We start from the raw sequence: 27,879 nt of genomic DNA, 5'->3' as shown, positions 1-27,879 counted from the left end.
TCAGGCTAATTGGAACGCGAGTGTTTCCTGTTACACTTTCCAACCAATTAGAATGGCAGTTGGGCGGACCTCCGAGTAGGAACGTTCTCCGGCACCTCATCTCATTCTGCCCAGTTCGATCGGCAACGGGAGCGGAAAGAGGAAAGTAGAGAGCCCGAAGGCAGTAGCCCCCACCACCGCCGGCCCAGGTTACCATCTAGCACCGGGAACTATAGCAAAGAGCCGCCGCCGGCTGAAGCCATTACCAACAAGTAACAATGAGCAGCGAGGCCGAGACACAGCAACAACCGCCGCCGCCTGCTGCCGATGCGGAGAGCCCATCCAGCCCGGCAGCCGCAGCTTCCGCGGGGGATAAGAAGGTCATCGGTAAGACTGCTGGAGCTAGTTAAGCTAACTAGATAGCTAACGTATTTTATGGCACAGGGGCAATGCGCAAAAGTGGTGGCAGGTAAGGTTGTCAACTCGATCCACAGCTCAGTATACTATAAACTAAAAAACGTTCGTTAGACACGACCGTTGAGCCACACAACGTTAGCACATGTTAAATTACACTGTTACATTAACATTAGAGAAATTTTTATTTTGCCAACGGGACCCAGTATATTTTTTTGGTCCCTTTGGCTAAAATTATTATTTCATGGGCTGTGTTCTATTCAGTGTATTGGCTTTTACTAACGAGAAGCATTCTTAAAGTTTAATAATTTTCTTTTGGTGCCTAAAAACGCTAAACGTTTACGTGCTGGCGATACAGAATTAAAGTATCGGTTGGAAGCTAGACGGCGCAAGCTTTTTATAGTTTTTATAGACCGCTGCTTATTCATTCTTTAATAGCTAACACTTTGGCCTTCATATTAAAATAATTTTAGAAGACATGTGAGTATTCTTTTTAAATGAGGTATTTTAGACTTAATCCCTTATGTTCATTGGCCTCCTCGCGTCTAACGTACGCCATAGAATGCTCTGGTACCGGTCGGCCGTCACGTAAACTAAAAGGTTTCTGCCCGTTATCAGATTCTGTGTGTATATGCCAACGTCGGTGCTCCTTTTAAGCAGGCAGGAAATGGGAAATGATGTATTAAAGTGAACTTTAATGCCATATTTGTGGAACACCGAGATATCAAATGGCTTAACCGGTTACAAATTATATCGAAATCAAGCTAGCGTTAGCGACTTGCCATCCTTTGTTCGCACGAGTCTTGCTCCCCGGTGAAAGATTAAAAAAAAAAATCTAAAACAGTCGAAACTATATTCAAACTTTTCACTGTTACAATTAGCAGCGATTTATATTTGGATTTGATCAGAAAAGCACCATAGCACAACTGTCAATGGTCGACTATTTTCGGTGGAATTGATGAGGTCCCAATGGGGCCTAGTGATCGACCGACGGTTGCTTGCGAAGCTATATTAGCCTAGCCAGCTAGCTTGAGCTATTTACATGGCTAAAGAGGCCATCCAAAATGTCCGCCGTGTATTCCGCTGATTTATTTCGCCATTTCCTTGGCTGTTAATTAAAACCAGTATAACCGTGGCATTTTTATTTTATTTTAATTTTTTTAACGTTCTAAGCATTTGGTCACAATAGAAGCTGTCCGATGTGTTATGTTCATTTCCGCCTGCTGGCAGTAATCCAAGCACATGGTTCAGACCATCTCAGCTACATAGCTATGCTAACAAGCCAGCTGGGCTCGCTAACATATCCGGGCGCGACTCTACCACGTGTGAACGCTCAGTAGTGCGTCTAAAATGGGGCGGTAGGTCTGCTGTAGTTAAAAGTCAATGTGTTTAGCTACAGCGGCCTGCTATGATGATATTGAAATCTTTGATTTGGGTGGCATTACAGTAGACGGGGACATTAAAAATAGGGGCAGTCTTGAAATTTACCCGAGAAGTAATCTAGTCGGTAGTCGTTCGTGGTACTCGTTCATGGTGCTTACCTCACACCAAATGCAGCTGGCACAAGACACTCCTAAGCGCCAGGATCTATAATAAGAATGACAGTTGGGAGTTATATTTAACTTACACATTAAATGTGTCACTTTCTCATGGTCTGTTCTTATTTTACACTTTGTCATTGTTAGAAGTCTTATTAAATACCAAGATGCATCTAAAATGATCAGTAATATATCATAATTTGTTTTCTTTACAGCAACAAAAGTCTTGGGTACAGTCAAATGGTTCAACGTCAGGAATGGATATGGGTTTATCAACAGGTAAGTTGACTCCACCCATCCCTTCTTTCCATAGACCCTGATAACAACAGTGTGAGTGTGTGAAGCAACATTCCCAATCCTATTATGGCTATGATTCTCTTACAAAGCTGCCCAGATGAATTATCTACACGTCTCCAAACTCTGGTTGCATGCATCTGTTAATCCTTACACTCATTCGCTTTGTTGTAGTCTGCAGAGGCATAACTGCTTTTTGTGGCTCAGTAGGATACTTCTAATGGTGTTCTGCTTCTTTTTTTTTTTTTCTTCCTTTTTCTTTAAATTCATAGGAATGATACAAAAGAGGACGTTTTTGTACACCAGGTAAGCTTTGCAATGTTGTTTTTTTTCTTTTCACAATTTAAACCAACATCAGATGATTATGATGATTAGAAACATTTCAAATGTGAACCATTATGATTTCAGACAGCCATCAAAAAGAACAACCCGAGAAAATATCTTCGCAGTGTTGGAGATGGAGAAACTGTGGAGTTTGATGTAGTCGAAGGAGAGAAGGTAAGCTGTTCTTTGGTTAGTAATTTGGTTTTGTAGTCTGCCAGCTTCTAAAGAAAACATCCCATGAATGTTCTCTAGTTTAAAAAAATAAAAAACATCTTACTGCGGACACAGGGAGCAGAGGCTGCAAATGTCACCGGCCCAGGAGGTGTTGCAGTCCAGGGAAGCAAGTATGCTGCTGACAGGAACCGCTATAGGCGGTACCCCCGAAGGAGGGGCCCTCCCCGTGGAGGAGACTATCCAGAGAACTACCAGAGTGATGGAGAGGGTGAACAAGGCAGCGGAGGACGTGACAAAAGCAGAGAGGGTGGAGAGAATGCCCCTGAAGGAGACTCGCAGCAACAGCAGCGCAGACCCACGTACCCTGGCAGACGGCGCTACCCACCATACTTTGTACGTAGACGATACGGCCGCCGGCCCCCGTACACCAACCCACCACGCGGAGAGATGACTGAGGTATGCTGTCACAGGCTACTATCCTGAAACAGACACCCAGTTGTCCCTAAAGTCGGGACCGTAATATGATTATGTCATACTCGGCTCTTAACCCTCTCCTAACCCTCACGTGGTTGTGACCAATAAATCTTGGTGTATCGGGGGCCTTGCCAGTATTTTACAAACTGACTCTAATAGGGTCCCATGATTGTTACGGTGAACTACCCGGTAATGCTCATTCATCATTTCAATATTAACTCTTTAAGCTTGCTAGTTTCATTAGAGTGGTGCATGTCACTCTAAGGCGTTTGACCAGTTTGATCCATTTGCTTTCAGGGAGGTGAGGGTGATGAGAGCCAGGGAGGTCAAGACCAGGGCAACAAACCAGCGAGGCAGAACTACTACAGAGGCTTCCGACCAAGGTTCAGACCAAGGTTTGCATGTTGGCTTCACTGATGTAGGGCTGCAACAATGGGCGAATAAACATTTGGGCTGTTTCCATCCTGGTCTTGTGTCCAGCAACTAAGATTTCTCTATTTGATTCTTTTACTAGTAGTAATCTCCACATGTTTGGATAGAGAAGCTCTCCTTTTGTTGCAGCCTATCCACAAATTGCTGCTGAAAAGCTGCAATTTGTTAGTCACTTGAATCCTGCATCTTGTTTTAGTAGATGTATTTTTCTGCATGGTATTTCTGCCTTGTAGTTGGTACCCTTATTGTTTGCTTATAGCTTCTTCCTTTTTGTTTGTTAACTTTAGGGGTCCACCCCGTCCCAGACCGGTGCGGGACGTTGAGGAGGACAAGGAGAATCAGGGCGGTGAAGGTGGTCAGAATCAGCAGCCCCGCCAGCGCCGCTACCGCCGCAACTTCAATTACCGCCGCAGACGCCAACAGACTGGTGGCAAACCTGGCCAGGAAAACAAGGAGGCCAAGACAGGAGGTGACACATCGGCAGAGAAAACGTCCGCTCCCGAGGCCCAGCAGGGTGGGGCTGAGTAGGAAATAACCTGCCCACCGGCACCTACCATCTTTTACCATCGTCCGGGTGAGTCTGCTTTGACCATATTCATAATGTCGGATTTTACATGTGTTCATTAGATTCAGCATCTGGGACTGAAAGCAAAATAACTAGGCAGCATTACAGCAGTGTAAAGCTGAATAGCTTGTCCTATACACTTTTTGGCTCTGTAGTGGACAGTCCGAAAGCCTAATCTAGTGGATTTGATTAAGCAAACAGTCTGGCACCACTGAGCTCTATCACTTTTGTCTTTTGTCTGAACAGCATCTCTGAATAGTGTCTCTGGTGATGCACATTTTTAGGCATTTCATTATACACCATGCAAAATGTCTAAATCCAACAGGCTAGGAATGTTTAATAAAAACTTACAGTGGACTAATTGCTAATTTTCTTCTTTTACAGTTTTTTTGTCAACAAGAAACAACATCAAATAAGATCTGAGCAATAAAGATTTGACTTGACGATCGTCACAAGCTTGCACCATGCATTTGACCAGATTACCACCGATGGCCTGCAGAATCTATGCAGACTTGTTTTTTTTCCATTATTTTTATGTGACAGCTACAAAACGTTTTGGGGAAACAGCAAATGTTTTTCTAAATCTGTCCTAAGTTTTTACACCAAATGGTTTTTAAAGATAAAATGGAATTTGATATCTGGTCAGTTTGACATTTTTAAATAACTTTTTATGTATTCAAACATTTTAACAAAATGCAAGCTCAAATAAAAGTCCAGAACCAGGAAAAATGTTTGGAGTGGTGGCTGTTTTTTATTTCAAGTATACAGGATATGGAAAAAGACACAATCTTTCATTTACAGAGGACACAGTTTAAGGTTTTGTTTTTATTCCCCATTTCATATAAAGATGAGGGACTTAAGCAATGGTGTGGTTATCATCAACTATATTTACAGTGTTTAATCAGAACTTTGGTCACTTTTTCACAGCACAGTAATAAAACCCTTTGTAGACATTGACAGTGTAGTACCAGTATTTATCCACAAATGTGTTCTACATCTAAAGATCATTTTACTGCAGCAAGTAAATTAAAATGCAGCTTAAAAACCAGCTAAACAGAAAATGGCTGGAGTGGGCTGTACAAGGTGACTAAAATGTACACTTGGCCAAGAAGTCTTTATGCTGCACATTCGTACAGGTGGACAAAAATCCTTACTGTTCAATTGTTCCTGAAAGAGATCGACACAGTTTCAAATAATGTGTTTTGATAGCCTGATGGTAGAGAGAAATGGAAGGCACAAGGTAGAAATATGAACCTGAATCATTGCATCCGAGACCAGAGAATAGCATTAATGATTGGTTATGGTTTTCTCTGTGCCCAGTCAATGTTTTTCAGTCGGTAATGGACTGCTGGACCACATCTACTATAATTGATAGTTTATGTTTAGTACGATTCATCAGCAGTGCAATGTCTCAGACGTTGGTCTCTTTGCGCAAACGCTTCATACGCTGTACGTTGCTCTCCATGGCGTCAGGGTTGGTGATCTCTGTGGCACAGCTATCAGGAAACCAGCCCCTCACTCCATCTCGCATTCTCTCCCCATAGCACCATCCTAGGAGAAGATCGCTGTTAAGGTCAACTTTAAAGCACCTTACATTTTATTTTGCGCTTTTAACCAAAAGAACAGCGACACTCTTGTGTTTGATGGTGTGAAATTTGCATTGTATTACAGATTGGAAAGAAGTTAAGGTCTCACCCTCTTGTTTTTGTAAGACAATGACAAGCTCTGCCTCTTTCAGGCCCAGTTCATCTGGCTCCTTTGGCATGTAGGATTTGGTGGCCTCATACTGTGGCAGACCTGAAAAGCACAAGGCAGTGAAGTTCATAAAACTATGTTGAACAGCTTACTGTCCTACAAATGAGTAGGAAGCTAACTTATATCCAACAGGGTGTAAAATTACACCAAAGTACATACCATAACTTCTTTGGAGTGGCACACCCTTTGATAACAAACCCAAATGTCAACAGCTATGCTTGCTATTAAACTACACAAGCTGCAACCCCACCTCTAATAGTTTTGCTGTCGGTGTGGTAAACGGACTGGTTCTTCTGGAACTTTTCATTTTTAAAATACCATTTTAATGTCTGTATCTATTCTGATCTTATAGCAACAAAGACATTGGTCACGCCAGGCCAGGTAATCTTTGAATGATTCGGCTACATCTGTGTCGACAGAAAAAACAAAATACTTTTACTATTTGATGCTTTTGAGTCTAAATGGTAGGAAGTTTGAATTATTGGAAGCTTTTCTTACAAGTTCTTTATGGATCAAAGGAAATCTAACAAGCTCAACCGAAGAAGAAATAAACACTGCAGCTGTGTAAACAAATAAGACAGCAAAACTGAATGCAAATCATCTGTTTTCTGTGCTGCACTGTGCTGAGGAGTTCATAACAAATGAATAACATCTCAGGAAAACAAACACTGTGATTAAACTTATTATTCTTTATAATAATACAAGCTTACCATCAGTATTATTGGAGCCAGCTGTCTCCTTGTGTTCTGTAAGAGCAACTATCCATCGTTCCCGGTCCACCCTTGGTGATAGAAAATAAAAAAAGCACAATTAATAAAAAAAAAAAAAAAAAAAAAGGACTACAAACCAGTGTTTTCTACAGTGAAATTCATAACATGGGAGGATCTTAGGCTGCCATTAAGATTCATGGCAGTAGAGAGCGCCAGACACAAACTATTAGATGTGGTCTTCGAGGTGGTAAATGTAAATGTGATTTTGAATAAAGAACTACTATCAGTATTGAAAGAAAGCAATATTTTAGAATCACATTGTGATATAAAGCATTAGAAGTTGTTAGACCTCTGGGTAAGTAAACTTTTCTTTGAGATATATATAGCTGAGCTTAAGAGGAGTCTGAAAGTCACAGTACCTGGACTCAGCCAGTAGGGAGATTTGCTCTGCTCTCCCTTCACTGTTCTTGCTCATCAGTAGTCTAAAAGAAAGGTAGCTGGAGTTGTTCTTGGGAGACATAGGCGCCCTTTTCTCTCCATCCTCACCCATCTCCACCTCAATATTCTCTAAAGTAGCGTAATCCAACACCACAAAACTCTCCTCACTGGACAAACAATTGGGAGAAAACAAACAAACAAAAAAACAAAAAAGAAAGTCCATCACATGGCAGTTTTAAGCTTATTGTGTTGTCTTGCCAAACTTGCTGTGAAACCTAGTTTATGCATGTGTCAATGTACCTAGATCCCAAGCAGCTAAAACTCCATCACTTGATTGATAATGGTCTCTCCTAGATACTATCACTTGACTTAAAAAAGTGTCTAAATGACTCCAGTGTTGTTCCTCTGAGCTGACATTGTTTGCTTTCTCCCTAACTCAAAACAGAAAGCTGTAGTCAGTCGAGCTGACACGCTGAATGCAGGATCGAAGAATCTCAAGTATGCAAGCACCACATCCATACTCTCTCCATGCTCTGTCCCTTTCCCTCCTCTCTTCTGTTTCTCATAATCTGTCAGCAGCTGGATCTACTTCGTATCCACTACAGTCACAAGGAAATAGCAAGCAAGTGAATTAAACTGTTTGTGGGTTTAAGTGTTCTCTTCTCTTGCCCACTTTAGCAGATGTCCAGGCATGTTCTACTGTACTCTACCATTAATCTTTTAGGTGTCCACTACTTATGGTCCACCAGGAATCATCTTAAGATACATCATTTGAATATTTGTCATCAAAATCAATGAAAAAACTCAATCATTACACGGGGAAAGCCTTAAACTAACTCTGACAGTCATCTTCATACTCAGCTTCAAAATTTCCCACTGTATCCAGATAATAGTATTTTAGGTGAATACGATTGTTGGCACTCCACTCACCTCTTCTTCTTGGTGACAATCAGTACATCGCTGAAGACAAACAGGTAGTAGCTTCTGGTGCTGAAAGCCTTCCATATGCTGAACTCTTCAAGTGAGAGGCGCAACTCACCGCGCTTCTTCAGCCACCGCGATGATGACACCAGTGGGAATGCCTGTCAGCATCAACAGATTTATCATTCCAGGTTAGCAAAGTGGACTCAGGTTTTATATGAATTTTTAAATGACATTGTTATTTATTACTACAATCATTTATGATATTTTACTAATCAATGTAACCATATGTATGTATCAGTGTATTCTTTCTTGACTGTGTGGAAGCACACCTTGATTTTACCAAAATCCATTTGTTTCTCGATGGTGTACATCTGCTCAGTTCGCTCCATCCGTCTAGCTCCATCATTGCAGCTAGTGACCAGCTGTTGGCATAATAATTTTAACAATAGCAGCATAAATGTCCCAGTCTGCTCTCAGATGATAACTGTGAAGCTGCAGAGTGCTTTACATGCATACTAGCTGAGGTGTGCTCAGTACCTTATTGATGTAGTGCAATGCCCAGATAGCAGCAAAGTACTGCGCTGTTCCTTGTGTAGTTTTCTGGCTGATTGTCTGAGGAGCAAACAAATACCAGTTACTCTCTTGTGTATTAGTTAACACTTAGTACATAAGAGTCCGACTGATATACTGGCAGGGCTGATATACTAGTATCAGCATTTATAATTCAATAATAATATAGTCAATAATTTAAATAAAAAAAATGTTAAAGAAAATGGATGGATAGACACAAAGACTTTGTAGAAACACCCTTCAAAAACGTTTGTCCACCAGAGGGCACTCTGCGACTATCTTGCAATGCTACAAAAACAATCAGCTGATCTGAGCAGAGAAGGGCAGAGCATAAACAAGTAATCCACAACTTGTTGAAATAGTAAACCAGGATTATTTTTAAACTGCATTGTCAGGCTTCTGTTTATGTTTCATGTGTCTGAAAGAAAAAAAATATCGGCTGATGTATTGGATTTCTACCATAACCTGTGTCAGTCGGGCTCTAATGAATGTATGATTCTGATTCACTAAAAGAGAAAATACACACAGAACCTGCTGACCATGAACCCATATTTTTTTAAATGTCCCTTTTAAGTTGCTTTGTATGTTCCACTCTTAAAAAACAAAACAAAAAAACTTTTACTCATATAGTAAAGCAAATCTTAAACTGACATCCAGCAGTAGTGGCAGTCTGGTTACTCGCTGCATGGGAAGGATGAGAAAGGAGAGCATGGGGAGACCTCTGCATTCACTGTTCATTTCGATTTTCTTCAGGGTCTCCTTGAACGCACTGTTACTTGACCTAAGAGATGCAGAAAGACACATGTTCAGCTCATTTAGCCATGTTACTGGAGAAACTCAATAGCTTGCTTGTTCTTCTACTCACAATAACTTCTGCAGGGTCCTCTGCTGAAAGGTCTCGTTGGAGCAGTAGCTAATGTACGGCTCAAAGTGGTTAGCAGCGTGGGTCTGAACAATGTCGCTAATGTCCATGATCACTGGGTTGTCAGAGTGACGTTGTTCAAGGTCCTCAAAAAACCTGAGGGAGAGTTCAGTAACAATTTAAAAGATATGTTATTTCTCCCACCTCTGTAGGACATATACAGAGGGTGTTCAGGCTGAACTGACTGTGACCACTGAACAGTTTACATTTCTGATGTGTAATACAAATCAATCAATGCACAGATGAAATATTTCTCTGACTCCAATGAACCAAACTTCTTTGAAATTTTGAGAAGTAGTTAAATAGTTAATGCACACCCCCCCCACCCCACACTGACCAATGATTTATTCAAGCACAAAAAAAAAAAAAAAAAAAAAAAAAATATTCACCTAATTCAAGGGTAGTACCAGTGTTTTATCCACACATAACAGACTACTTAGCAAAGAACCCATTTTAAACTGATTGGGCACTTTGTTACTAGGAGCCTGTTGCAAAAACAAACTAAAACCCAGTTGTTACCATTTCTTTAGTTGAAGCAATGAAAAATACTGTGATGACACTGTTTGACAGAGAAAAAAAAATTTCCCCAACAGTGCAATTAGGGAAAAATTAGATTAGCTGTGATTGTCAAGCTATTAGCTTGATGGAATTATGAACACAAAAGAATGCCATCAGATTTTGATCCACCATGCAATACTATTTGGAAAGCATCTGATCAGCAACAACTTCATCTTTCAGCATGACAATGATCTCAAACACACTACCAGCGGAGTAAAAGCACATCTAGACAGACAAAGCCACAATGAAACACGGTCTTGGATTGGACAGATGGAGTGTGGGATCATTTTGACAGAGAACGGAGCAAAAGGCAGCCAACATATTCTTGAACACTACTTAAAGAAATGAGAAGAAGAGAGTTCAGGTTATGTTGAAAAACTAAGGTGGCCATACTCAAGCTTTCCTTTCTAGCACATTAAAGTACAAACGGTTTTTGCCGTGTATAATGTATTTCCATGTGCGTACATGTTTCAGGAAAGAACTGCACAAACACCTAACTCTTCTAACAAAATAACAAAGAAGTGGCTCAAGACTTTTGCACAGAACTGTATATTAGTACAAAAAAAAAAAAAAAAAAAAAAAAAAAAAAATCCTATGACTTTCACACCACAATCTAAAAATCAAAAATGACCTTTAAGTTACATCAAAGTATTTGGGATATAACTTCTATCACTGATCACAGAAATAGTTTGTGGCAATGTTAAGCAACCTTAGTAACAGGAAGAAACATCTTTTGACCTTTGCCTCACCGGTTTCGAACAGATAAATAACAAACATCAACATGAAAAATGACTTTTAGCCCCACTCTTGAAAAGTGCATTTTAAACAAACAAAAAGAAAATGAATGAAACCTGAAAACCGCCCAGCCAACAAACCAACTACAGGGGACACACACACACACACACACACACACACACACTCTAACTGAGACAGCAGCTTCCAATACACGTTCAGTAGTTTCACAGATACTGTTTTACTTGGAAACCGAAGAAGAGGCTCAAAGATGAAAGGGCATTTCTCTTTGTTAATAAAGTTACTTGCATTACACACAGGCTGGTTTCAAACACATTATCATTATAAAGCCTGGGAATACCACTCTGAGCAGATAGGCAGCAGAACCAGTTTGACTAGCAAGTTTTAACATGTTTATGGGGCCTACAGGACACTACAGAAATGCTAATGGCAAATGCTCTACCTGAATCAACCTTTTTCCTTACAAGTAATATGTTTCAGATGAATTCGACATCACTGCTTTCCCCAGAAAAAAATAAAATAAAAATGAAGGTCTTTTTGAAATTAGCAAAATACAGTAATGATGACTATGAGATCCTTAAGAGTCATGCGCTAACCTTTGACTAACGTCACGGATGACGGCAATATTGGAGAAGAGGTGGTGGTGCTCTGTGGCCGTCATTGTCTTCCTCAGTGTTTCGCTTTCCTTGAAGTTGCGTACTAGGATACCCAGGCTGTGCAGGTATGAATGCTCTGAGGTGATGATCTCAAAAATGGCCTATCAAGTGAAGACAACAAGTTACACAACCAAGTAAATCGGAATGAGCCATTCACTCTGCAACATGTACTTGCTGCTGTCAAGTTCTTTCACTTTAATTCACCGTGTTCCTTATTTCATGTGTGTGATGTAGTGAGTTCCTACATATCCCAGAATTCCTTTAGAGAGATAGCATCTTCTTACGGCATTCTGCTTCACTACATTACAACCAGCCAGAAAACCCAGTGTGCAGCATGTGACAACATTATAAAACATGAGCGTTTGCTGCTGTGCATTCTGGTTTATCAAGGCTGCTGTGGTTTTCAAAAAAAAAAAAACAAAAAACCAGGCGGTTCAAAGGGAGCAATGCCTAAATGCAGTTTTAGTATTGCAGATATTCATCTTAAAATTCACAGAACACTGAAGTGTAATGAATGCAAAACCAGCAGACACTTCACCACTGCTTGATTAGTAGCTGTGTGTTTTCAGCTGTATAACAAAATAAACACTATGTTTTACATTATCTTAGTTTACCACTAGTGTTGTGGTTAGAACCTTGGAGGAACGAAGAGGTGGGAACGACACACCTTCCAGGAATGACCAAAGGGCATGAGCTGAGCTAAATCTAACAAGTTCTGACTTGAAGCTTGAAATGTCAATAAGTAACACTGCGTGCTGGACTGAGTAAAGATCTCTGTTGCAAGAATCTCAAATCTTCATTACACTACAGTCTATCCACAAGGAGTGCAGCATTTTTTATTAACCTCAGCAATCCTGAACTTCAATAAAATGCTTTCATAGTTCCTAAAACATGATTTGAACGACTGCAGGAAACTGGTTCACCATTTAAAGTAGACCTATGAGTTGACCAAAAGTACAAAGGAGCATGATAAGCACCTGTGTAGCCAGAGAATGATTACATTCACAGGGTGTGGCTTTATTCAGGGACTGTAGTGCATACAGGGTGGACCTTTGCTATTGACACAACAGCTGACATCTCAGATGGCTGGTGAGGGAAAAATCCACCCTGGGATAGTGTTACACTGCACAGATAGTATCAGTTTGTGATGTTTGTTGGCTTTTCAGAAGTTTCTGGAATGAAATATAACTGGATTTGTTGTTACATTAACTTCACCCGAACCCACCTTAGCGGGATCCTAACCTGCTTAGAGAGCCTTTAGACAAATTCTCTGAGAACAGGTTTCCATTCAGGAAATGAATTCAGGATGAACTTTTTCCCCCTAAACAAAAACTCTGTAAACTATTGGGCTAAATCAGAGTTTTCTTACGAAACCTTCAGTAATCATGTTGTGCTTGAATCCATTTAATCATCTTTTTAAAAAAACAAAAAAAACCAAAAAACAATTCCCTGTATGTCCCCAATTCTACTAAACTATAAAATATGATAATAATTATTGCATTAATAAACTGCGATCCAGTATTAAAAAAAAACTATTAATAGTCACTGCATGTGTGGGGGTTTCTTATTCTGGTATCAGTTTTTATTGAAACCACAGGCTGTGGCAGCTTTTCTCTTTATCTGAGTGAACGGAAGCAGCATATCATCATATCATCATATCATCGTTTTTTTCTTCTTCTCTCCATTCTGTCATCAAGAATATTCCTAAAACATTTTATATAGCAAAAAAAGTTGTCATTCTTAATGTAAACATTTTGGGTGAAATGCTTTGAACTTGTCAAATGTTTTATGGTTGCATTTATGGTTTATCCACGGAGTTTTAGTGGTGTGCGGTTTTCTGTAGCATGCTGAAGCACACCACAATCCCTCTCAGAAAAGGGGTCAGTAGTACTTGGAAGATGAGGGAACCGGTAAATCCAGTGTTGCAGCGTCGTGGAGAGTAATGACTCACATGAAAATAACCAAATTGGTTTGTATTGTAATCATCGTGGACTTGTTTTCTTCATGGCCAGGCTTTGTGATCACCTGATCTGTACTGCTGTGACACAGAGGTTTACTGGTCTCTCTGGATTCATCCAACTGCACCATCCACCATCAGCTCATATCGTGGCTGTCTTTTACCCATACCTCTACTACAAAGACTGAGTTTGTGAAGTGATCGTAAGGAGCAGCATCATCTTAAATTTAAGCTAATGATGATTGACCAAATTAGTTCATTAATCTTTACCACAAACTACTCAGTTCCACAGCCTGCAGTGCACATTTTATTCATTGCTAAAGAGATTTCATTACATAAACCAGATACCTTCAACAAGACAATATGCACCTACCCAGTGCTTGCCATATTAAACGAATAAACCTACTCATACAATTTTTACATTTCTTCTGGTCCTTAACAATGACCATAATCTGTCACCTTCCTCTGTGTCATCTCTTGTTGACAACTTAATCTGAGATTTGTTACACAGTAAAGTTAACCTTACCAGGCCAACCTGATATAGTAAGCTGCTATGTAAGCACGCACACTCTTACCTCCTGTCGCTTTCGCTCCTGAGGTGTGACCGAGTCCAGAATACCGGTGTCCTTCACCTTTAAAAGTGATATAAAAAAAATAATCAATAGTTTGAAACTAATATTTCTTTGAATAATTTTTTTGAGACCGTTATATAAAACATATTCAGTACAGTAAGAGTAAGTGTTTATATCAGATAACTTTAATTCAAATTGATTTGAAAAAAACAAAACAATGGAAAAAAAACCCCCAGAAGGCAGACAGTGCTCTCTGCGGAAGGAAGTGAGGACTGAAAATGATTTCTGTACTAGCACGCTGCTTTATTGATAACTGAAGATTATTATAGACTGCTCTTAGCCTATACTTGATTCCCTCATTGCATTTGGACATGTACCAGCTGGCTCCAGGTAAGCTGGGTTGGTCGGTAGCTCTTTATCACAATGCCCTGATCATTTGCAGCAGGCTCTGCCACCACAGACTCATCAAGGGACTCATCTTGGTTGGTGGACTGCAGCCCCCGCTCACGGATTTCCTGGTAGAGGCGTGGTGTAGCTGAGGACAACATCAACATCAAATTGAACTCAGAAAATTTTATAGTCATAGAGTCCTAAATGCACAGTTCTAAAAGTATCTACTATCATGATCAGCTTACGTGTGGATTTTGCTGTTTTTCACTCACAAATGCCACAAAAATGCCAAAGCTGGATTGTGACACCATACTAAGATGGATTATTTGAGAATGAAAACGAGGGAGGTGAGAATGTATCAGTTAGGTGGACAGCCGGTAGACAGAGAGTGTGTTAAATGTGCAGGTTAAAGATCAAAGAGCAGGTTAAACATCGAATGATCCTCGAGGACTTAAAAAGAAGCAAACAAGCAAACAGAAGTGTTGTTTAGGCAGTTCTCAATCAGCTGCTTCAGTATCAGTTTTATAAACTGAGTTTTCTTCTCAATTCCACATAACTAGATCTCAGAGATTACTTTAAAAATCACATCTCAAAAAGGAGACGTCGCAGTGCCTGACGGTTCGGGACAACCTTCAAGGCCCAGCAAGTAGTTAACATGCCAGGAGTGTTCAGGGAGAACGATTTCCGTTTCGGTCCCCTCCTTTCCAAGCTATGGCATGGAAATTATAGCTTTCTCTGCATGAGGTTTTCATGACTGAGCATACGATTAATTTGCAATCTAGTTTCAAAATGTCAAATGTAATTGGTATTTTCTGAGTATTTGTAGCCCTTTAACCCAATTAAGAGACGCAGACAACGCGGCGCACGGGTGGACATACCATCTTTGAATGATCCACGTTGTCTCTGGTTCCTCTTTCTCCCCAGGGTTCCCTAGAGACAAAACAGCAGTGCAGCCTGAAGTTACTGTGGAATAAATGTGTGTCACTGATGCTGATATTTTTTCCTTTCTTTCCTCATTCTGCCTTTAACAAACTTCCTGAACACTAGTCTAGTCGATTGTGGAAAAACGCCATCATCTTTATTACTAAAGTTGAATGTTGCTGACACTATTGGGTATTCCCCCTGTCACCTATTAAAAGGACAAGACTGCATCAGCTCTGCTCATTTAAGAACTTTGGTAGCTACACCAGACTGAAAGAGCTTGACAGACCCAGTCGAAGTGTATGTGTTTAAAGGTCACAACTACACAAAGAAAATGATGCTGCACATGCTCCAAGTAATTGGATAAGTTAAAGTATGATTAATTAGAAGGACTAGCTCGGATGCCTGTTTTTCTAACCAATTCATAAGCTAATATCAAACTGTGACATGCATACAAGTTCTCATCTAATTTGCAATATATTTGTGGCAGATGGGCAGAGTAGAGCACTATCCTTAGACCCCCTGGCCTCAACTTATGTACCTTACGTCCATGGGTGCGAATTGGGGCAGGACTGGGTGCTCTGCCCTCTCTAACAGGTTTCAGTTCGGTTGCAGTTGCTTGTTCTGTCGCCAAGGTTTCAAAATTCAAGCTAATTATTGCCGCTCTGTATGACTGGTTCCTGCGGTTCCTCCTAATACCAAAACCTTCTCCATCACTGTCGTAATCGTCCCAGGACACATCCGAGCGACGGCTTTGGTTCGCACTGCTGGAGTTCTCCAGTCCTACTGGGAATGTCACCACGGTGGTGTGGTGTCGGTTTTTAGGCCGGCTGGACACTGCTAACTTCTTGGGGATCATTTGCTCCTTGCCAACCTTCAGCGCAGCAGGACTTGTTGTGCTCAGAACCACCTGCTGAGGCACCACAAGCCTGTCCACTTTATCATCATCCACATCCTCCGCTTGCTCCTTGGGTGTGGATGCTTCAGGCTCGGGTGTTGCAGAGCCTGGCGAAGGGCACTCATCACCCGACTCGTATATATGGAGTTCTGTGGCGAACTGATTTTCCACGATCTGAGGGACCTGGCAGTCCTCTGACTGGCTCTGAGACATGGCGTCCTCCTGTCCTAATATTGGCTGGTCTGGGCTCTTCAGCAACTACAACAATGGACAAAGTACAGAATTGAAAGGAGTTATAATGTATAAAGCAGGACCTTAAACAGAAACAAGGCAACAGTCTGGCCCTAAATAATCTCCAGTGACCCACCTTGTGATCCAGTTCCGCTCTCACACAAGCACTCAGAGTTTTGATACCCTTCAAACTCATATGAAGGGACTTAACCCATGAGTCACCACTTACTCCTACGCTGGACTGTAAATCTGTACGCTGCAGTAACCACAAGAAAAGAAACTTTTTAATAAGCTGGCTACTCCTGTCCTGTTCTGTGAACAGTCCAGCGCAGACCCATAAGCCCGTTTTAATACATGCGTACTTCTTATAAACACATCTCTATTATAAATAAGCCTGGCGAAAGTCTTTAAGTGGCATTCCTACCAGCCAGTGAGAAATCAGCTTTGCATGTGGGTTTCAAATATAAAATCCCGCTGCTGTAAATCCACTTTAAGTGTTTTGGGGGTTTTTTTCCCGTGCATTTCGCCTTACTCGCAAATTGATTTCCAATAACTTCGCTGCCTGTAAGACGGATTAGGGTGGGAGAGGGAAAAAATGTCTGCCTCGCATTCCCACAGTTCAAAACAGCGAGATGACACGCAATGCAAGCAACACCGAGAGAGGTCCAACAAACTGCCCTACCTGAGTGAGCAGAGCTTCTGACAGCAGCCTCGTTTGCTCGCTGACAGCACGGGTCAGTCCGCCGGTGCTTCCGGAGCTGCTGTCCGACGCGCAGAAAGAGTGCAGCTTTTATTGAGCTGCAGCTGTACTCCTCCGCCGCTTTCTGTCACATTCTCCGTCTTTACTCGCCCACTTCCTCCTGTGTTTGCAGGCGCCCATTAAAGCGAACCCTTTACGTCACTACAGGTGAGCGTCAATCAATCATTAATAAGCGACCGTTTCGATGAAAGCAGGACACAGCTCGCGAGACAGCTTCTCACGGATAAGCAGCCTTATATTTAGCCATTCATATTTAACACCTGCCCCTGTGATGCTGGATTATCCTATTTACCAGTCTCGTCTCGGTCATACAAACCTTGACTTTGAAAAAAAAAATAAAAATAAATATATATAGGCTATATATATACATTATTATAGAGCATCAAGTAGAATTTTGACATTTGAGTAGCTGAAATCCGTTTGCGCATACATAAAGACAAAGTGTTCCCTTTTGCGTAAACTTGTAATGACAAAAAATTTTTTTCTGATTTTTGTATACCTGATTGGTAACACATAGCTACGTAGCTCGTTGTTCCCCTCTAGTGACCAATAAGAGGCATGACACTGTGTTCATCAAGCATAAATCCAGATTTTCACAAACTTAACCACAAATGAGTCATTAATAAGTAATACATTTGTTTTTTTTAAAATGATTATTATTATATTTCAGTCATTTTTGTGCGGTAATCTGTTTTATGTACAAATCATTTTAAAATCATCAAAAAAACAACTCTTGTTTAAGCCGTGTTTGAACTTGCAATTTCCATTTCATTTTCCTTGTAGATTAAAAATATCACCAGCAAATATCTCCACAAGTCACTAAAGCTGAGCCAGCCTCAGACTCATGTTGCTCAGAAAGTAGAGCATAATCTGAAGGCCAGTGGTTTGATCCCTGGCTCCTTCACCCTTTATGTCAAAGTATCCTTGAGCAAGATACTGAATCCTGAATTTCCAGGATTGCACCCACTGGAGTGTTAGGGTAGGTTAAAAGAAGTGCTTGCATGAATTACTTCAAGCCTGGTGGGTGAATGAGTCTGGAAGTAAAGAAACACTAAACACTCAAATTGAGTAAAGTGCTGTGCTGTAAAATACAGTGCTGTGAGGAAAAAACCCCAACACAAACACATTTAATATGATTCAAATGATTATTGATGATTTCATTTACTGAAGAAAAAAATCTATTTAAACCTACCTGGTCCTATGTGAAAAAGTAATTGTCTCCTTTGTTAAATCATCATGTATAATCATGATGAATCAAACTGAGTTGAATTTTACTAGACACACTGAGGCCTGATTGCTACCAGATGTGTTTAATTTAAAAAAAAAAAAAAATCACTTAAATAGAACCTTACAGATAAAGTGAAGTTTTGGTTTTGGTACTCTACAGTGAGAGCCATTATGAGAAACCTGAAACAGTGCACACTGAAGACTCATCCAGGAGGTCACCAAAGAACCCACAGGAACATCTAAAGAACTGCAGGGCTCAATGTCTCAGTTAGTTAGAGTTAGAGTTCACAATTCAGCAATAAAAAAAGAGACTGGGCAAAAATGGCATCCATGAGAGAGTTCTGCGCTCTACCTGAAAATCCTGAAGGAGAATGCCTGGCTGTCAGTTCACGCCCCGTAGCTCAAGCATATGCAAAGGGACAACAATCTGAAACACACCAGCAAGTCCACCTCTGAATGGCTCAAAAAACCCAAAATGAAGTGGCCCATTCGAAGTCAGAACTTAAATTGGATTGAATGCTCAACAAGTCTCCAATGTGGCTTAAACAAAACAATCCAAAAGCTTCACCAACAGTTATCACAAATGCTTGATTGCAGTTCTTGCAGCCAGCAGTGGGACAACCAGTTTTTAGGCTTAGAGGACAATTCATTTTTTGTGTAGAGCCAGTGTGTTCCCGTCCATATAAGATTTTAAGCTTCTTCAAAAAAAGTATACATGACAAGTTTGTATGGGAATTAATTAGTGTTGCACAAGTATTATATTTTTTGGAAAGTAACACAAAAAACGAAGCACACATTTTCTCTTTTTTTGGTAATTTAAGATTTAATTTCTTCAACTTTAACAGTCTGAAAATATGATTACACATTAACCAATATTCTATTCAAGCAAGGCTGAGACATGTATTATAATGCAATGTGGAAACAATGAGGTGACAAAATGCTGAGGGTCACTATGTACACAGTTTATATATAAAGAAAATCAAATGGCAATGACATTTACACCATCCTCAATTTCAATATCATATGGCATCCGATGAAAGTGAATTAGAATATATCCAAGTGATCAAACAGTCCCATGATATTCATGTGACATCGTGTGCATACTTGTAAAAATGTCCATCCAACAAAAATGAAACATCATGTTTTTAACCACCGGACAAACACAGCATGATTTAATTTCATTTAAGAGCTTTACTCTCACTTAAATTCCACTGTGCAAATGCGTGAACTGGTAAAACTTGCAGTATGTATGTCTCCTCAGTTCTGCCGAAAGTATTCAACACAGCTTTTCCAAATTTCTATTTGTTGGCCAAACTGTGCCCAACAGATGTGCGAATCATTAAGAATACTTGAAAAAGAAAAATCAGCTTTTTTGTAGTCACTGGTGTCGACTACTGAAACTGTCGTTTCACAAAATTTGTATCGTGACTATGTGTGTAAGCAGATCTGCTCATCAAAGATTTAGAGTCCAGGTTAGTGGGACAAAGACCGGAACATGACACAGGACAAAATGTTGTCTTTTCTCTAACTTTTGAAATATTTAGTGTGAAGATGACGACTGCTGTAAGTTGCCGATGTGCATTTCTTTTAAAGGCTATGCTCACATAGAGGATGCCTAGTAAGACTTTCTGTGTCTTTTCTTTTCTTCCTTTGAGAATATCCAGGAACCCCTGGGTCAAGTATGCTTAACAAAACAACACAACTTGATACGCTTTATGCAACACATGCACACAACATGTAACATTCGTGCTCAGAACAGCTTAAAGTTTAAAGTTTAGGTCACACGCTGAAAAATCTCATTTGGATCCTTTTATCCTTTTCCAGTGAAAATCAATCTATATCATTTTGCATTTTCTTTTTGAAAAATAGGATATTTTATCATCTTTTGAAATCCGCTGAGAAAGCACGACAAGCTTAACTACGAGACGCTGATATGTTTGAGCAGAGATTTTGCTTTAAAAAATTGAAAAGAATTGCAACCGTGGCAGTAAAACGCTTCTATGAGACTGGTACAAAAATGTCATGACTAAGCCATGATGGAGATGTAACACTATCTACATATAGAATGCATTAGCTGCTTCATGAGTATTTTTTCCCCATTCATTACATAAAGGTGAGTGAGTCTGGCATATAGGCTTAAAAGTAGTCTCTTTCTATTATAAGTCTGTTAAATGTTCTAACTTTTGTCTAGTCTAGTGATTTGCAGGAAAGCGGATAGATGCTAAGTTCAGGACACATACATTTATCGGGTCACAAGAATCAGTGCATCTCAGAACTGTTGTTAATGTTAAAAAAATGAAGAAAAAAAACAAGATTTTGTGTCAATAAAACAGGTGCAGGGTCATCCCAAGCTGAGCCTCAGAGCCCGTGTGGACAGCAGCAGCCACAGCATGGCCCTGTGTGTCTGGAGGCCAAAGAGTAACACACAGTTTAAAGGAAGACCAGCTTTTCCCCTGTGGACCTGTGCAGTGTGGGATGCAGGATCAGGGAGGGGGAGGCATTGGTATAAGTTGGGGTGGGGAGCGCTGCAGGGCAGAGGATGGGGAGATGATCCTGTTTACTATTTGGGTATATCCCCTTTCTTCAAAATGAGCTGCCGCTGCCAGGGCGCCAGTTTGGTCTCGTCATAGCCTAGGTTTCGTATTCGCTCCAACTCCGTCTTCTCCTCGATCTCCTTCACCTTTTTGGCCTGCTCCACTTCTTTTCTACGTGCACCCATAAAGGATAATTCACAGTAGTTAGAGTTGTACAGTAAATCTTCAGTTTATAGTTGTTACTTCTAACATATGCAAATGACCACATCTCAAGACACGAAGCACTCAGAAGCACAAACCACCACCAAGGCATCTCACTTTTTGGGCAGTATTTACTGTTAAAAGAATAGTACTGTATTTTCTGTATATTAAATTTTTTTTCTTTGCTCTTTTTAAACGTAATTAAAGAAGTTTTTAATCCATTGATCTCAGACTCACAGCACCTAACAAATTTCTCATTCAACACATTTTGTGTTATGTGTTGTATAAAGCAGAATGAATAAAATTTTCTTACCTTTTCTGTTCCCTGTCACATCAGGAGATGGTGAGCACAAGAAGACAAGGTTTAAATATCTTAAACAGCAACAGCAGTTAATTCACAAGTTAAAGCAATTAAATGATAATTTTAACACGTGCAAGTGACAAAATAGGAAGTACACTTTATACTCTAAACATCAAGTTCAAATTGTTCAACAATAAATGTCACAAAGAAGGCTAAAGATCGCACAAATCTTGAGGTAAAGCTGAATTAGTCAATATATTTTTGCTTCCACTGGAGGAAAAAAATGAATGAAACCTTTCATGTAAAGTTCTCGACTCTTTTACTTCTTCCAGGCTCTGATTTATGGATTTAAAAACAGATACAAAACTAGCCTTTTACTTTTAGTGCATATGAGCATATGACGCACCTGCAGTTTTGATTAGGTCCAACATTTTCCCAATGCAAACACAAAAAATACATTTAGTAAGCTGGGTATTTCTGAATATTTGCAGAAGAGCAGAAGAGCTTCTTGAAATGCAAATAAACAGTAAATTAATAAAGAAGGCCTGCAATGGCAAGAATTTAAAGTGCTTTCCTGTGAAAAAAAAACTCTCTAGTAACAAAACCCCCCAACTGGTTGGATGTTTTGGTGGCATCACAGCCACTAAGTGTTTTCTGCCAACTTATTCCAGCCCAGAGCGCCTTTATGTCATCCATTTGGGTTAAGCACTACTAACCTGCCACCAAAAATGAGATGTGCTGAGTAACACTGGCTACTCACCTCTCTTCATCCATTTTCTTCTTCATCATGTCTCTCCTCCAGGCTGGCATTGACGCCAAGCGTGCCGCCTCCTCCTCAGCCTGTAAGGGGACAGAGGGGTCCGGGGAGAGACAGAGATAGGGGCCCATAGCAGTCAGCAATGAATTTGTACTTTTAAAGTATCTTCTGTTGTGAGGAGACTTGTGTCAAGTTTAAGAGAAATCGCGAGTGCAAAATGTGTACTACATGTATTTGGTAAATGTGAGCAAGTTCTTCAGTCAGTTAAGTAGCTAACTCTGCTACAGACTTCACTTGCATCATCTTGTGTGCAACCTTCTTCTTTAAAAAAGTAGTAATCTCAGTCTTCACCTTTAGGTTAGCACACAGTCATGAACAGATGTGCCCCATGAGATCATTTTTAAAATATCTGGTTATAATACACCTGGATATAATAATAGATGTGTTAACATTTGAAATATTTGGAAATTACTATTGAGTCTATTATATTAAATTAAAGGTGATATTGAGATGATTTATGTCGGTAGCACTGCATAAATCATCACTAAAGCAGGCAAGCACCTGCATAAAGAACAACTGTAATGAAATGTTAGTCCAGTCTGTTTGTTTGTGCAGATTCTCAAATGTCAGTTTTAAACAAATGGCCTTTATGTAAGACTTAAGAACCTAAACAATGGTAACCCAATATAGTTGAAACTAATGTATGAATTCACCAAAACAAACAGATCTCACAAAATGTCTGCTTCTGCTGTTTGTTTAAAATGAAACAAAGCCTTTGAAAAGGACAGTGTTTTACAGGATATTCTCTGTGTACACATATGGTAACTGGATCCCTTTTTTCCCTTTCAGGCTGTAACTGGAGGTGGAGCGGGAGAGAAAGAAGGCAGCCATCTTGGATTTCTCATCTTCGCCCAACTAGACACATTACCCTTCTGCATTCATTTTACTGAAGGATTTCACTTGCCCTAGCCAGTGTGAATCCAGGTAAGATTATCTATGGAATTAATATTTAATGAGTCCCCTGGGAATTTTGCCTCAAAAAAAAAAAAAGAAAAGAAAAAGAAAAAAACATGGAGAAAACAAACCAAAATAAACAAATTTACACCGCCCCCCACCAAAACTCTTCACCAAAAAGTAGCTGATAGTAGCTATTAAAGGTTTAAACTAAGTGTGATCAAGTCAACTGGCAGTTAAGTAAGAGTGACAGTTAAGCCAACCAATTAAAAAAGAAAAAGCTGCAAAATACGAATTAAGCAGCTCTCTTGATGGGCTTAATAAAGTTTTTTGGTTTTGTGGGCCATATTTGTAGTGTCAGTGGACATCCACAAGGGTCAGAACACACAACCCTTTGCTGTGCCTGCATACTGTTTGGGATTATAACAATTGTAGGCTATTAGATTTATAAATTTGGAAGTGTGAAAATGACATTGTATTATTAAGATGAAGTTATTGCCTAGACTTTGCTGTGCTAGCAGCTATTTCAATAATCAATAATAGTTTTAGGTAATTTTATTGAATCTAGCATTATTTTTTGTCTAATGAAAGAAAAATAAACAAATAAACTGTAGTTCAGTCAAGACTAATTCTGTTGATACTGTAATTACTACAGCAACTTGACCTCCAGTTCCATATATGCAAGAGCGCATTGTGCAAGCTCAGCAGATTACATCATAGCCTATTATAGTTTTGCCCATCTGTTAAGGCAGTGTTGTTACTAACATCACTCTTTACTGCATTGTGTACGTGCTCCAACTCTGCCTGAAATATTGTGCAAAGGGGAAAAAGTTTGATAGAAAGTGGCTTTAGGTTTACCAGCTGACTGCCTTCTCGTGCGACCTGCAAGTTGATAAAGATTCACTGTAACCTCCTTATGGCTCCTGTAAGCCACAGATAGAAGGACAGCAGGGGGTGTTAAGAGGGTTATTCCAAGGTAATCTTGATGCAATAGAACAGACACTATGAGAATAGTGTGCAGTGTGCGGTTTATTGCATCGACAAGCACTGCACTTGAGGATTACACATTGAAGAGTGTGTGTTTGACAGTTGCTCTTTCATTGGTAAATCAGTGTCGTTATGTAAGTTCTCAAAAGGATGGAAACAATATCTTAGGTAATCTATTGTTTTGGCCTTTTTGCCACACAGGTGCATCAGTGCAAAAACTCCAAATGGTTAATTGCTGCTTAAATCTGCTAATCCCCAAAAATGACAGTTTTATTTACTTATAACACCAACCTAGAAACCAATAAATAGAAGAACATGAAATCAATTATGGAAACTCTGAGCCAATATTTGAAATATACTTATATAATAACATAAGCAAACAATGGAATAAACACCATAAAGCAGTTGTAACATTTTAATGTGATGTTTTATTTAAGTTAAAGCTTTGACTGGTGAATACTTTTAAATATGCTCAGAGAAAATAATTGTAACTTTTGAACCATTTTCACCATATTTCACCAATTCTGTAATGTTTATTAAAAGGCACACCTTATAAGTAAATAATCCACTTGAATTTAAACAAAGACATTTGTGAACCACTAAGTAGTTCTAAACTTCAAACCCACTAAAGACTGAGCTACTTTCTCTTTCAGTTCAAGCAAAAAGGAACCATTTAGACAGTAAGGCCATTTTCCCCTTCACTAATTATCAAGAATGAAGGTAGAACAGAGGCCAGATGCTGCTCACTCGCTGTCACTTGCTGTTTTTGTGTGAGTTCACTGGCTAAAAATGTGACAAAGAGGAGAAAAAGGGACACGTTTGATCATGTGCATAGAAAGAAAGATAAATGGAAATGTAACTTTTATGTAGCAAAAACTGTGTGCAATTCCATGTCATTTTTTAAAGTCGGTGGAATATATGGATGTTATCTATAGACCTGAGTCTGTCACTTAAAAGTGAGCCACATCTTCTTATGCACATTACTAATACCAGTGCCAATTAATCACCTACTGTATGAAAATGAGATGGGATAAAACCCTCACATAAACGCAGTCTGAAATATTCAGTGTAAAACAACTATGCAGAGTTTTACTAATCATCCCCATTACAAAGATGACCCAAAGAAACAAACAGCATTGATTTTTATGGCAAATCTTTTCCTTTTAAACTTTTTTTTCCTTTGTGTTTTGTGGCAATCAATCATACTTCGTCTGAAAAGCTCTTGGTTTCACACAATATGTGCATCTTTTGTAATACAATGCATACTTTCCTCCACTTAAACATACAGAAGCGGTAATGTTAGCACAGCAGCATGGATGCTCTTTGCTGCAGTTAAGTCCATTACGTGACATGACCTAAACATTAACAAAGCAGATTAGGTTCTCTTGTCAGCATGTTGCACTGTGCGTGCTAGTTTTCCACAATTGATCTTAGCAGTGAACCTTCAGCACAACCTTAGCCTACATAGCTATTAGATATCAAAAAGTTCAGCTTCCTTTTCTTTCCAAAAAGCAAAGCTTCGGTCAATGTATTTGATGATTTCCTCATTGCTGAACTCTTTAAGCTCATAGATGACTTTAATTGAATCTTCATTGGGTTCTTCTTTGGGTGGAGGTTTATCAATGTGGGGTTCTTCTTTGACTTTAACAGTAACAGGTTGGGCATCTTTCACTGGACATGGTGTTGCTGTGTCTGGAAGTGTCTCAACTTTAGCTGTTGCTTCAACATGTTGCACGCTTGCCAAGTCCTGCATGTGGTCCGGCTCTGAACCTTTCCCATTAGAAATTGCAGGCTTATTTAAACTGACATTCCCCTGAACACTGTCCTCCACTGAGTCCTTGGGGGGTCCCTGCTCCACACACTGACCATCGTGAGCCACAGCAGGTGACGAACCTTCAGAAACCCCCGAATGTGAGACTGGTAAGGAGGGTTGTTGTGATGGTGCAGGTGGTGCAGAGTGTGCATTCGAAAGTGGGAGTTCAGGAGGTGGTGGGTGGGATGGTGGGGGAGGGAGTGTTTCCTGCATTGACATTATGGACATGTCAGGAGACATGGAATGTAGCGATGCTGTCAGCATGCCTCCTCCCTCACCCGAGTCTCCAAAGTACTTGACTTTTATGTCCTCAAAACCATCCGCCCAATCTCGCTTCTCGCACTCAATTTCCTCCATGACCTCCTTGTGAAACTGCCTTATGACCTCCCATTTGTGGCTGCCAAGACGGTCAAACATCTCATAGCATAAAAGGTGTCGGAATTTCCGCTCACTTCGAGACATGTTCATTTCCAATAGCTGGAAATAGCCAAGCATGAAAAGGTCAAGAGTTAGGCTTTCATAGCTCACAGTTAACCCGTTGATGTGCGGCAGGAAATGCTGTGGCCAATAGATCATCTGAGCACGACTCAGCCGGCGGATCTGGCGTGTGGGCACTTGACTCATGATTGCCCTCCAGTGGCCAATCAGATTCCCTACTACCTGCTTTGATTTCATAAATAGGAGGAGTTTATCGTCTTCACTGTGCATCTCTCCACCAATCTGTGCACTAAATTGGCTGTAGTCCTCCCAGTCCACATCTAAATGATTTCGCCTCCTGCCAGTATATCTAGTCTGATAAGACTCAGAGACTGTATACTTCCGCCAATGTTCAAGGAACAGGAAGACAATTCTCTCTTTCCTCATTTCAATACATTCCTGGACATAGCTTAGATCTGTCTGCACCTCCAAGCTTCTTGTTAGTTGATCATTATTTAAAACAGGGTCTGCAGAAAGAACCTGGCTGAACTGTTCAATATTAGTTGGTGCCATTGCCTCAGAAGACATATATGTCTTAGGAGCATGAGATGCGGTGATAGCTGGTTCTTCAACAAGTGGTAAGACTGATTCCTCCACTGAAGTTAAACCACCATTGGTATTGGATTCCAGTATGGAAGCAGAGGAACAAGGGACCTCATCCTCACAGACTGTCTCTGGATGATAACTAGACTCACTTACCACAGGGAGTGACCTCTTGCGTTTGTAAACCCTATTTGCTTGGTTATCTGCAGACTGCGGCTGATTCTGAACTTCATAATTAGCCTTTAGGTTCTTCACTGAAACGCCGCACTGCTTTATTTCCTTTTCTACATCCTCTCTTGTTGAAAAGGATTGAGAGCGTCCCATAATTCCAGCTGATCCCACTGACTGACCTGTGCTCACATTTCTTGTGTCTTCTTGGGAATATCCAGGACATATAAGATCCAAGATGTCTATCTCTTTGCCTCCCAGAGTGGCAAGAAGGATAGCCATACTCTTTAGGAGGGTAGAAATCTTGCTGCACCAGGCTGGAAGATCTTCAGCTTTGCCATGCACCTGCTTTGGATTGACTGAGAAGTGCCCCTGATTGAGAGCAGCAGAAACTGGTAGAAGCTGGTGAAGCTCCTGCTCCAATTCACTCAGTTCCTTCTCGACTTCTGATACCTTATGCATAACCTGTAGGTTCTCAATTTGCTTCTCAATTCGGTTCAGGTCGGCCTCAGTCATCAGTTCACCAAATGGGCCCAAAATGGCATTGTGGGCGTGGGAGTAGTGCCATTCCAGAGGCTGGTACTGCCCAGTTGATGCAAACTAAATCAGAGGTCAAAGGAGACCAATAGGACAAGGAAAAAAAAAGGAGGAAGGAGGGAGGGATTCCTTCAGCTTGAATTTCCTGGTACGAACACACGCTTCAGTGCA

The 27,879-nt window shown here is 40.3% G+C and overlaps 3 protein-coding genes across 7 annotated transcripts in view; 1 reads left to right on the top strand and 2 right to left on the bottom strand.

Moving 5' to 3' along the window:
• Positions 1-196: 196 nt before the first annotated feature.
• Positions 197-4,941, top strand: ybx1 (Y box binding protein 1). 4 transcript variants are annotated; one of them, XM_085344408.1, is made up of 8 exons: positions 197-366; positions 2,147-2,210; positions 2,498-2,531; positions 2,634-2,723; positions 2,838-3,116; positions 3,495-3,580; positions 3,917-4,203; positions 4,579-4,941. In XM_085344408.1, exons 1-7 carry the CDS (start codon positions 258-260, stop codon positions 4,155-4,157), a joined length of 903 nt encoding a protein of 300 aa, XP_085200534.1. In that variant the 5' UTR covers positions 197-257; the 3' UTR covers positions 4,158-4,203; positions 4,579-4,941. The 4 variants fall into 4 exon arrangements, with proteins under 4 accessions (XP_085200534.1, XP_085200533.1, XP_085200532.1 ...); XM_085344407.1 differs by having other exon boundaries at positions 3,495-3,592; XM_085344406.1 differs by having other exon boundaries at positions 2,838-3,179.
• A 574-nt stretch (positions 4,942-5,515) lies between these two features.
• Positions 5,516-17,223, bottom strand: arhgef16 (Rho guanine nucleotide exchange factor (GEF) 16). Its single transcript, XM_085344571.1, has 15 exons — positions 17,132-17,223; positions 15,862-16,476; positions 15,278-15,329; positions 14,387-14,544; positions 14,013-14,069; positions 11,421-11,581; positions 9,457-9,609; positions 9,243-9,372; positions 8,559-8,633; positions 8,351-8,443; positions 8,028-8,179; positions 7,079-7,264; positions 6,660-6,730; positions 5,890-5,991; positions 5,516-5,745 (listed from the first exon to the last, which is right to left on the bottom strand). The coding sequence occupies exons 2-15, from the start codon at positions 16,429-16,431 to the stop codon at positions 5,606-5,608; spliced, it is 2,100 nt and encodes a 699-aa protein (XP_085200697.1). The 5' UTR covers positions 16,432-16,476; positions 17,132-17,223; the 3' UTR covers positions 5,516-5,605.
• Positions 17,224-20,996: 3,773 nt separating this feature from the next.
• espn (espin) overlaps positions 20,997-27,879 on the bottom strand; it is a 44,003-nt gene continuing 37,120 nt past the window's right edge. The window contains exons 13-15 of one of the 2 annotated variants that reach the window (XM_085344528.1): positions 22,234-22,312; positions 21,485-21,506; positions 20,997-21,141 (exon numbers count right to left, since the gene is read on the bottom strand). In XM_085344528.1, the coding sequence (XP_085200654.1) occupies positions 20,997-21,141; positions 21,485-21,506; positions 22,234-22,312 (246 nt within the window). Of the gene's footprint in view, positions 21,142-21,484; positions 21,507-22,233; positions 22,313-25,641; positions 27,772-27,879 lie in introns of those variants that run through there. The other variant, XM_085344530.1, reaches the window with a different exon arrangement.

The sequence above is a fragment of the Diplotaxodon limnothrissa genome, linkage group LG20, assembly GCF_057381915.1.
Source record: "Diplotaxodon limnothrissa isolate DT_005_m linkage group LG20, D_limnothrissa_male_GT1.1, whole genome shotgun sequence".
NCBI classification, from domain to species: Eukaryota; Metazoa; Chordata; class Actinopteri; order Cichliformes; family Cichlidae; genus Diplotaxodon; species Diplotaxodon limnothrissa.
The sequence above is the reverse complement of the archived record's forward strand: the minus strand, read 5'-3'. Positions and strand labels throughout refer to the sequence as shown.